This window comes from Bison bison, unplaced genomic scaffold, assembly GCF_000754665.1.
Source record: "Bison bison bison isolate TAMUID 2011002044 unplaced genomic scaffold, Bison_UMD1.0 scf7180017864531, whole genome shotgun sequence".
Lineage (NCBI taxonomy): Eukaryota > Metazoa > Chordata > Mammalia > Artiodactyla > Bovidae > Bison > Bison bison.
In genome coordinates, this window is record NW_011495081.1 from 8,396,209 (window position 1) to 8,406,745 (window position 10,537).

Sequence of the window (10,537 nt, forward strand, 5' to 3'; positions counted from 1 at the left end):
CGGGCTACAGTCCATGGGGTTACAAAAGAGTTGGATACAACTTAGTGACTTGTTCAGTTGTTGTTCAGTTGCTAAGTCGTGTCCAACTCTTTGCAACCCCATGGACTGCAGCACGCCAGGCTTCCCTGTCTTCACAACCTACCAGAGTTTGCTCACACCCATGTCCGTTGAGTCGATGATGCCATCCTACCATCTCATCGTCTGTCGCCACCCCCTTTTCCTCCTGCCCTCAATCTTTCCCTCAGTCTTTCCCAGCGTCAACTTAGTGATTAAACAGCAACAGCTTGAAAGAACAATGCTGTTATCCCCAGATCCCAAAGGTACGCGTATATGTGTCCTGGCATACAGATACCAGGGCCTTCGTGACAACTATTTAGAGTTGAACAAACACACAAGAGCAAAGAAATGGTGGTAAGGAACTTTAAAACTCTCAGGAAATGAGCCTGTGTATGACCAGCTTTGCTGACCGAGAAAAATACAGGTTTGTCATTTTAATGATTTGATCAATAGAAAATCTTGTTTGCATTGAGGAGCTGCCTTTGAGTGTGGCATCACTTGCCATTCTTTTGTCCTGGACAGAAGATTTATGCAGCTGCCAGGAAAGCATGTGTTTACAGCTTCGCAGATACAAATAATGGACTAGGATTTACCGTGTCCTATATACATGATCTTCCTTGGTGCTCCTGAGAGTAACGTTAGTGTTTCATAGATGGATAAACCCAGGCTCAGGGAGTTTCAGTGACTCACCCAAGGTTCCCCCAAGTCAGTGCTGGTTGTGCTGGGACTGAACTCAGCTTCTGACTCTGTTACTCTGGCTGCTCTAGTGGTACCACCTGGCCCTCTGCCTTTCGCATCCTTTATACTGAACAAGGATCCCTCAGAGGCTCACTGTGGCCTTCGCCTGCTCACGACGGAGCACTTTGGCTGCATGATTTGAAAACCTGTCAGCATAGCTAGTGATGAGCGTGAGGCCCTCTCTGGGCCAGGGGTGCAGGACTGGGGAGCCGGTGCCATCTCTGACACTGAGGGAGCGGTCCCCAGGGCACCCTCCTGCTGTTTAGTCGCTCAGTTGTGTCACACTAAGTTGTATGCGACCTCATGCACTGCAGCACACCAGGCTCCTCTGTCCTCTCCTGTCTCCTGGAGTTTGCTCAAATTCATGCCCATTGAGTTGGTGATTCTCTCTAACCATCTCATCCTCTTTTCCTTTCACCTTCAATCTTTCCCAGCATTAGGGTCTTTTCCAGTGAGTCGGCTCTTCGCATCCGGTGGCCAAAATATTGGAGCTTCAGCATCAGTCCTTCTCATTCGTATTCAGGGTTGATTTCCTTTAGGACTGATGGGTTGGATCTCCTTGCAGTCTAGGGGACTCTCGGGAATCTTTTCCAGGACCACAGTTTGAAACCATTGTGCCCTCAGCAGTGTGCTTTCATGGATGCTGGTAGCTAATTGCTGGGATGTGCTCCCTTCAAATTGGCAACTTGTTTTCATTAGGTTGGGAGCAAAAATACCCTCAGGTCTGCAGTTATTTTACTTTTCCTCCTCAAAATGTGTGTCCTGATTTTTTTATCCCCCACCACTGTCTCTTGTTATCACCTGTGTAACAGGGGCAAACAAAAATATTTTCTTTTTTTAAATTCTCTTAACATTTCTTCAATTTCCTAATTACTTAAAAGCAAAAAAATCCTCCTTTTGTTCAACAGGTACTCCAATATCTTTGTTACCTCCCCGAGCCCGGATAACCTCCACACTCTGTTTGAATTTGTGTTTAAAGGATTTGATGCTCTGCAGTATCAGGTAGGAAGTTAGGATAAGAGCTTATTTTGATTCCATGCTGAGTATAAATCCAGGTGAAGTCTGTAGAATGCAAACTTATTTTCGTTTCGAAAGCTTGTTTCTGACGTTTGACATTGGTTTGGCTTTTTCCCCGTCAGGAGCATCTGGATTACGAGATCATTCAGTCTCTCAATCCTGAATTTAACAAAGCAGTGATTAGAGTGAACGTGTTCCGGGAGCACAGGCAGACCATTCAGGTGAGGCTTGTTCCGAATCCTGCCACGTGGGGCCAGTGTGCCGCTGTGTATAAGTGTTCTAAGATGTCTCCTTTTATAGCTGTTTTATGTGATGTGTAATTATGTATGTTTTAGACAGTGTTGTTGCTTTACGGTAAACCTCTTCCATATTTTCAGCCTCTTCTAAAGAAAAACATTCAAACGAACTAACAGATGTATGTAAGCCAGATCGAAAAGTTGTAGTTTTGTCCCTTGAAAACTGAGTGAGTATGCTAATCAACTAAGAGAAATGGAATCATTTTCTCTGACGTCATTTCTAATTCTGCTTAGTTACAGCAGGTTTTGAAACCATGCATCTATAGCTAGAACAATAACCTTACCGTTTGAAAGAAGAAAAGGTCTTTGTGAGATGTACGCTGAATCTTTGTGGTTTAGCCAGTGGCCTGCTTTCCTTTTTAAACAGTGTTTCCCCGAAAGCTCTATAAATCTCCTGTGCTTTGTAAGCCTGAATGGTCTGTACTTGTCCAAAGGCTACAATTTTGTTAAATCATGACAGGCTTGCAGAAGGGATGGGGCCCTATGGGCGCCTAATGGAGTAGGTCTATTGAGAATTTTTTGGAGCTGGGCTGGGGTGGGAAGTGGGCCAGGTAAGCGTGGCAGGTTACACCCTTGACCTTTGTGTATATGTCTGTCAAGTAGGTACACCTTTCATCAAAGATCTAGGCTATAAATAATGTTAAGTGCTCATGCCTTTTTCCTCAAGGACTGTAATTTTTTTTCTTGCTGAGTCTCTAGACTGTTCTTTCTGTAATTTCTTCCTACTTTGGTCTGGTTCTCTCAGCTTCGAGGAGGAAAGGCCAGTGTTGGGGTAGGGGTGAGGGGCAGGCTGCAGGCCGTGAGAATACAGAGATCTGTTGAAACTTGAGAGAAATACGCAGACCAGAGAAGGGAAGCCTTGCCCTGAAATGCCTGGCTCAGCCCTCGCTGCTCCTGGGGTCTGTCTTCAGAGACCCTCTCGTATTACCAGAGTCATTTTGTCTCTAGGCTGGAGTTGAAGTGCAGAAGAGGTGACCTGATTTTATGAGGCCACATTTATGTCCCTTTGAGGCCTCTTCTTGTTGGAAATTGAGATATAGAAGAATATTAGGTTTAAAGTCAGCTCCGCCTCTCCAGGGTCTGCTGCTTTTATGAGGTGCTTGTTTAGTTCTTCTCTGTAAAAATCCAAGACATGGGGCCCCATTGAGGACATGTATCCCACTGTTGGAAATGAGAGGGGTCTCTGCCTCTTTGATCCCTCAACTTCTTGCAAAACAGTTACAAAATCTTATTTGTAATGAAATAGTTCAGACTACAGAAAAGCACAGAGACCGATGTAACATAATACCGAGGTGCCCAGCACTCAAGCCTAAGAAATGCTGGCATTTTGCTGCTTGCTGTGTTTGTTTCATATCTTAAAAGCCATTTATATTTGTGTTTTAAAGATCTAAAACCTCAGTGTGGAAGTCTCTCTTGTACCCTTCCCCATCCGTTCCCTTTTTTCGCTCCCCTTAGATAACTCTGCTCTGAGATTGCGTATCTCCTTTCAATTCATGTGTTTATATTTTCCTACGTAATTATGTATCCATAAATGGTAGCATACCCTATAGGCATACTTTTTCAGCATGCCTTTTTTCACTCAACACTTGTTTTCGGGTTTGTCCAGATTGAAGCTTGAGATCTGATTGACTCATTTTTAAGCACTGTGTGAGTACATTAGAGTTTATATGTGTCTAGAATTGGAATTGTTGGGTTTTAGAATATGCATAGCTTTCCATCTTGCTCGGATTTTGCCAGATTCTCCTTTCAAGTGTTTGTGCGGGATTACCTTCAACCCAGCACTTTGCTGAGTTCTTGTTTCCCCATGTCCTCACAAACATTGGTGTTTTACTGCTAATTAAATTTTGCCCGCATGCATAGGAAATAGGATCTCCTTGTTGTCTTCAGCATTGTGCTAATTACCAGTGAGGTTGAATACTGTTGTTGATGTTAATTGGCTCTTCAGGTTTCCTTTCCTGTAAAATACTTCTTCGTGGTCTTTTGCAAACTTGAAAGAAGCAGGAACCCCTGAAGGGACTGAAGAGGTTGTTGATGGGCGTAAGGGAGCCAAGTTCGTGGCGAGTTTGTGACAGGCTAATAACACAAGTGTGCGAGCAGTAAGAAGACCATGAGTCTTAGAAGTGCCCCCACCAGTGCAGGAAGAATTGGGCTTAATAGAGACTGTGTCACAGCAGGACACACGGTGCGCAGCGTGTCGGAGATGCTTGGGAACCTGAAGTCTTCCGCTTCAGCCATCGCTGGGGCCAAGCTTGCCTCTGGCCCACAGGTCAGAGTGAGGCTGGGGGAAGCATGAGAAAGAGGGGAGAGAAAGGAAGTAGAGGCATCACCTGTCACTCGCCAGGTCCTAGGCAGAGCATTGGTGCAGATTTACTTAATTTTACCTAATTTTTTTCTCAAGCAGCCATCAGTATTTCCTCCATTTTCTGGAGAGGAATCTGAGGCTCTGAGAAGAAGGGCCACACAGTCAGTGGTTGAACTGTTAGGCCCCAGGCATCTGACTCTAAGCTGTCCCTGCTTTGTCCTACCAGGGAAGGAATGAGAGAAAGAAGACGGAGGACGGGGGAGAGGGGAAAGAGAGGGCCTTTATGGTGACTCACCAGTGACTGCAGCCATGGTATCGGCGGCCAAGCTAACAATGTACATTTTTCCTTCCTGCAGTACATACATCCTGCAGATGCTGTGAAACTGGGCCAGGCTGAGCTCGTTGTGATTGATGAAGCTGCTGCCATCCCCCTTCCCCTGGTGAAGAGTCTTCTGGGCCCCTACCTTGTTTTCATGGCATCCACCATCAATGGGTGAGCACCGGGCAGGAGCCGTTGCCTCCTTTACAGGATGTTGCCAGTTAGGTGGGATTTAGTGAACGTGACCTGCGCCTGGGTGGATAGGGCTGATACCTAAAGTTTGAGTCTTTGGGCCTGCTTCACTCTCTCATCGGCCTTCTCTTTTACCCTTTCATAGTGAACTACAGCTCCCTCTGGTGTGAGCTATAGCCCACCAGAACAGGCAACACCAGACAGGAATTTCATCACCCAGTTGACGAGCGTCTGCTGTCTAGGTCTGACCAGCTCCTAGGGAGCACATGGACAGCGATACCAGTGTGTTGGGCTTCGCAGGTGCCGCTAGTGGTAACGAGCCCACCTGCCAGTGCAGGAGACTTAAGAGACTTAGGTTCCATCCCTGGGTCGGGAAGATTCCCTGCAGGAGGGCATGGGCAACCCACTCTAGTATTTTTGCCTGGAGAATCCCATGGACAGTGGAGCCTGCCGTCCATAGGGGCACAAAGAGTCGGACATGACTGGAGTGACTTAGCACACACATGCACCAATGTCTTATCCCCTGGAATTATGTGAAAATGTAGTATTAAAGTAACTGTGTAATTATCATAAGAAAGCAGACTCAAGAGCTTTTTCAAAATTTTGAAATATTTAGTTGTTTGCTATGGGAAAGTGAGAAAGGGAAGGTAAGCAAAAAGAAATCCAGTGATCTGACTCTCTAGAGATAGCTTGTTAGAATTTTGGTGTACATTTATTTTACTTTTTCATTTTGAATAAGAACATAAGCATAGTTTCCATAATGTTTTGCGTTTGCTTTTTCATGTAAAAATATACTGGGAATTCCTTGGTGGTTCAGTGGTTAGGAATCTGAACTTCCTCTGCAGGTGGCCTGGGTTTGATCCCTGGTCAAGGAGCCAAGATCCCACAAACTACACAGTGTGGCCAGAAAAAAAAAAAAAAATATACTGTGAAATCTTCCCAGGTCAACGTGTACTTGCCTTCATTGTTGATTTCTATATGGAAGTCACATTTTGAAGAAATGATTCTATATTTTAGATTTATTATTTGACTGCTTTACTTACACTGAAAATAGTTAAATAAGATGGATTTTACTTTTTCTGGTAACATCTTTATTGAGATATTATTCACACACTATACAGTTTACTCATTTAAAGTGTGTAACTCAGTGATTTTTAGTATATTCATAGAGTTGTGCAGCCATCACGACAATTTAGAACATTTTCATTTTCCCGGAAAGAAACTCCATACCCTTTAATTATCATCCTCCATTCCTTCCTTTTCCTCAGTTCTAGGGAATCACTAATCAACTTCCTATATGTATGGATTCGCCTAGTCTGAACTCTTGATATAAGTGGAATCTTTGAATATGTGGTCTTTTGTGATTCTAACCATAATGTTTGCAAGGTTCTTCCATGTAGCTTATATCAGTACTTCATTCCTTTTCTTGGCCAAGTAACATTCCGGTGTGTGTTTATGCACATCTTGTTTTTCCATTCGTCTGTTGATCGTTTATTTCTCTCTTGGCTAGTACAGTGCTGCTGTGAACATTCGCGTGTAGGTTTTTGTGTAGAACGTTTTCTGTTCTCTTGAGGGTATACCTGGAAGTCAAACTAGTGGGTCAAATGGGAACTTTCTAACTGAAGAACTGCCAGCTTGTTTTCCAAAGCAACAGTGCCATTTTGCATTCCCACCAGTAGCGTGTAAGGGTTCCACGTCTTTGCTAGTATTTGTATGTCCTTTTTGACTGTGCCGTCCTAGTGAGCATGAATGGTGGCTCGTGTGACCTTCATTTGTGTGTCCCTGTTAGTTGGCTGATGTGGGGCGTCCTGTCATGTGCTTTTTGGCCACAGTGTATCTTCTTTGGAGAAGTATCTATTCAGGTCCTCTGTTCATTTTTCTAATTGAAAATTAGAAAAATTTTCTAGTTTATGTCCTCTTTCAAGGGAAAGTAGTCATGAAAAAAAAGATGGTGGATTTGTTTAATCTTGATTTTTCCAAACTGGAAATGCTCTCTGTTCATCTTTCAAGCATGCAACTTCTCGTTAATCGACCATTCATCTTTGCTGCAGTTCCATTATCCTACAGGCTTTATTCACGTCATCTTTTTGATCTTTCTCTTTTAGTTCGTAGTACAGCCCTGTGAGCTGTGTACACTAGTCCCCTTTTGAGGAGGAGGCTGAGAGAGGTTGAGTTCCTGGCCCAGAGGTACTAAACGGACATGCCAGGACTTGAGCCCAGGCCTAGATGGCTCCGAGCTGAGCCACCATGCAGCCCAGCTTCCTTTGGCCATGCACATGCCCTGCTGGAAGTTCAGAGGTGAAGGGCTGTTCTCAGCAAGCAGGAGTCTGGGGTTTCATCAGGTTGAGGACAGAGAACTACTTTCTCTGTCCCCTCCTGGAGAGGTGATTCGGCACCTCAAGCCTAACTGCCTTTGCTTTTTCTCCTAGCTACGAGGGCACTGGCCGGTCCCTGTCCCTCAAGCTAATTCAGCAGCTCCGCCAACAGAGTGCCCAGAGCCAGGTCAGCACCACCGCTGAGAACAAGACCACGGCGACGGCCAGGCTGGCATCAGGTACCCCCGGAGCTCTGGATGGGCCTGCGGTGCACAGCAAGTCACGTCACACTTTTCCTGGATCCTTCCCCTCATGACATTGTGGGTGATAGCAGACCTGATGATCAGGCAGAGAGGCTGAGTCCCCAAGAGATGAAGTTGCTTTTCTCTGAGGAACAGCAAACTAGTGACCAGACGGGAGGCTGACCTGGGCCTTCTGGTGACTGGATTCCTGTTTGTCACCATCTCGGGGCATTGGTTGCCTTGACGTAGTGAGACCTTTGGGGGTTGGTGTCCAGACAAGTTGAACATCCACCGGAACAATTTATTTATTTATTTTTTCCACCGGAACAATTTAAAACCACTCAGTTTAAATTCTTGAGCCATATTTATGTGGGTACCACGTGACAGAGATAAAGTAGAACATTTGCCTTGATCTCCTGGACAAAACGTATTTAGTCTTGCGTGTGTTTTGAACAGTGCGAACCCTGCATGAGGTTTCCCTGCAGGAGTCGATCCGATACGCCCCTGGGGATGCTGTGGAGAAGTGGCTGAACGACTTGCTGTGCCTGGATTGCCTCAACATCACTCGGATTGTCTCTGGCTGCCCCTTGCCTGAAGCGTGTGAGCTGTATCCTCCTGGGTTCCATTCGTCCTGTGAAAGGGAATGGAGATGATGGGAGAGTTTAACTGAAGGTTCTGGCCCTTTGCCTCATAGGCTGCTGCTCTGGGAAGAGGACAAGGTGGAATGTTCTCGATTTTCCTTCTCTTCCTTCCCTGCTATGTTTTTGCTTAGAACCAGGGCCTCCTCTTCCCAGGCTGAGGGAACCCACGTATCCAGGTTGTCCTTGGAAGTAGCGTGCCTTGTTCGGGGCTATCTTTGATATGTTTTGGTTGCTTAACCTCAAATCCAGCTACTATGTTAATAGAGATACCCTCTTTTGCTACCATAAGGCCTCCGAGGTTTTCCTCCAACGGCTTATGGCTCTCTACGTGGCTTCTCATTACAAGGTAACTGAAACCAGCCCTCACGTGGACTTCAGCGGTGAATTGCAGCTCTTGGCGGTGCCTTTTACTTGACTTCTTGCGTCTTTTGTTACCCAGTGGCTCAGGTGACCAATCTACTGGGACTAGAATGTCCTGATGTTGGCAGGGGCCAGGGCTTCTACTTCAGAGTTGCATTTCCCGTTGTTCAGGCTTGTCTTTTGCTCCAGCTTTGTATACGGAGCATGGGATTTCTGCATGTAGCTCTGTGTGTGGTGGCTGGAGAGGGTGGTAAGTGTTGCCCATTTTAAAAGGGGTACTTATATTTCTTGCCAGTTGGCTGAATGGATGGGCTGAGATGACATAGCAGTTGTAATCTGGGGGGTGCTCTGTGACCTGAGACCAGCCTTACACCCCCGGGCTATTTTCAGGGATCAGTGAGTGAGAATTTAGAATATTTGGAAGTCTTAAAAACTAAAAAGATAACATTGGAAAGGACACTTTGTGTGTGTCTAGGTAGCATTTTTATGAATAATAGCCTTTAATAGAAAGCTGAAGGGTTGGTGTTAGAAGCCCTGAGAGGTTTTCCTAAAATAGCAGCCTCTTATCAAGAGGACCTTTGCTTCCCAGCTGTGAGGTGCGTAGTGCTAGCTAAGCAGTTGTCCGCCCCTGCTCTGCAGCCTCAGCACTCATGGTGAGGTGACCGCGAACATAGGAGGCGCCTCGCACTGAAGCCCTTGTGGAGAGTATCAGGCTGCCCAGCCGAGATGCTGGCATGTGCTTTCCTGGGCGTCAGCACTTCACTCGGCTTCGGGAAGGCAGTTCTGTAGTCATGATTCTGGAGTAGCCGCTCGAATAAGGACGGGATGAGGAGGGCTTCTCACTGACCCTGTTTGTGCTCCACAGAACTCTCCCAACGACCTTCAGATGCTTTCTGATGCCCCTGCTCACCATCTCTTCTGCCTCCTGCCTCCTGTGCCCCCCACCCAGAATGCCCTTCCAGAAGTGCTTGCCGTCATCCAGGTACAGAAGCTGAGGTGTCCTTGTAGCATCATTTTGGGAACCGCTTAGGCAATCAAGGATTAGTGGCTCAGTAACGGGAGTGCAGAAGCAGAAGCTGTTGATTCCTGGGCTGGAGCCAAGTGACTGGGTGTATCCAGGCAGGCAGTTAGGGTGCAAAGGAAACCACCACCCTAACACACACCCAAAGCTTCACTGTTCACGGATGGCTGAAAGGCAGAACTGGCTTTGCATATTTTGACTTATAGCTCCTGAAACAGAACTTTGTTTTCCTCTCTATTTCAAAAGCAATCCATGGTACTTGTAAAATTAAAAGGCAGATTGGAAACATGTTTGTAGTGCCTGGCATGTATTTATGCATTTCTTTATTGTTTTTCTTATTCACAAACATGGGATCATAGTATTTGGCAATCTTTTTTTCCAACATGTCAAATATTCATAATTTGCATAATTTTTAAGGGTTACAGTTGTATTTCATTACATGCACATACCGTGTTTAACTGTGTTTACCCATGCATGAGTCATTGTGAATTTGCACAGTTCTGTACAGAGCCATATGACCCTCCCGAGTCTTAATCGATGAGCTCACGTGTACACCGTGTGTGGAGACCCTCATCTAGTGTGGTTTTGCTTTCTGGGCCAGGAGGATGTCAGTATTCTGCCTCCTTAGGTGACGGTGTCAGGATGCCCACAGGACATAGTAATGAAACTTCCCTTAGAAACAGATGAGTTGGTTACAGGGTTAAGTGTGGGCGGGAGTGGAAACAGCTGGCCTGGGCAGAGCAAGGGTAGGGCGCAGGTGAGGTTCTGTGGGTGGGCGCTCCACCTGGAGCCGGCCTCTCTCTGCACCATCCTGCTTTCCCCACAGGTGTGCCTTGAGGGGGAGATTTCTCGCCAGTCCATCTTGAACAGCCTGTCTCGGGGCAAGAAGGCCTCAGGTGACCTGATTCCATGGACAGTGTCAGAACAGGTGGAGTGCTTTCCCTGGTGTGTCTCGGGGGGCTAAGCTGGTGATGCTGGAGGCTGTCTTTGTTGCTAAGTTACTGGCTTTTGCCCCCCCCCCCCCTCCCACAACCCAA

The 10,537-nt window shown here is 46.2% G+C and overlaps 1 protein-coding gene across 1 annotated transcript in view; it reads left to right on the forward strand.

Moving 5' to 3' along the window:
• NAT10 (N-acetyltransferase 10 (GCN5-related)) overlaps positions 1–10,537 on the forward strand; it is a 39,204-nt gene that overhangs the window by 15,041 nt on the left and 13,626 nt on the right. Inside the window, exons 10-17 of the mRNA XM_010831837.1 lie at positions 1,704–1,797; positions 1,935–2,033; positions 4,767–4,903; positions 7,351–7,475; positions 7,935–8,085; positions 8,369–8,465; positions 9,345–9,461; positions 10,327–10,428. Coding sequence (XP_010830139.1) covers positions 1,704–1,797; positions 1,935–2,033; positions 4,767–4,903; positions 7,351–7,475; positions 7,935–8,085; positions 8,369–8,465; positions 9,345–9,461; positions 10,327–10,428 — 922 coding nt within the window. The remainder of the gene's footprint in view (positions 1–1,703; positions 1,798–1,934; positions 2,034–4,766; positions 4,904–7,350; positions 7,476–7,934; positions 8,086–8,368; positions 8,466–9,344; positions 9,462–10,326; positions 10,429–10,537) is intronic.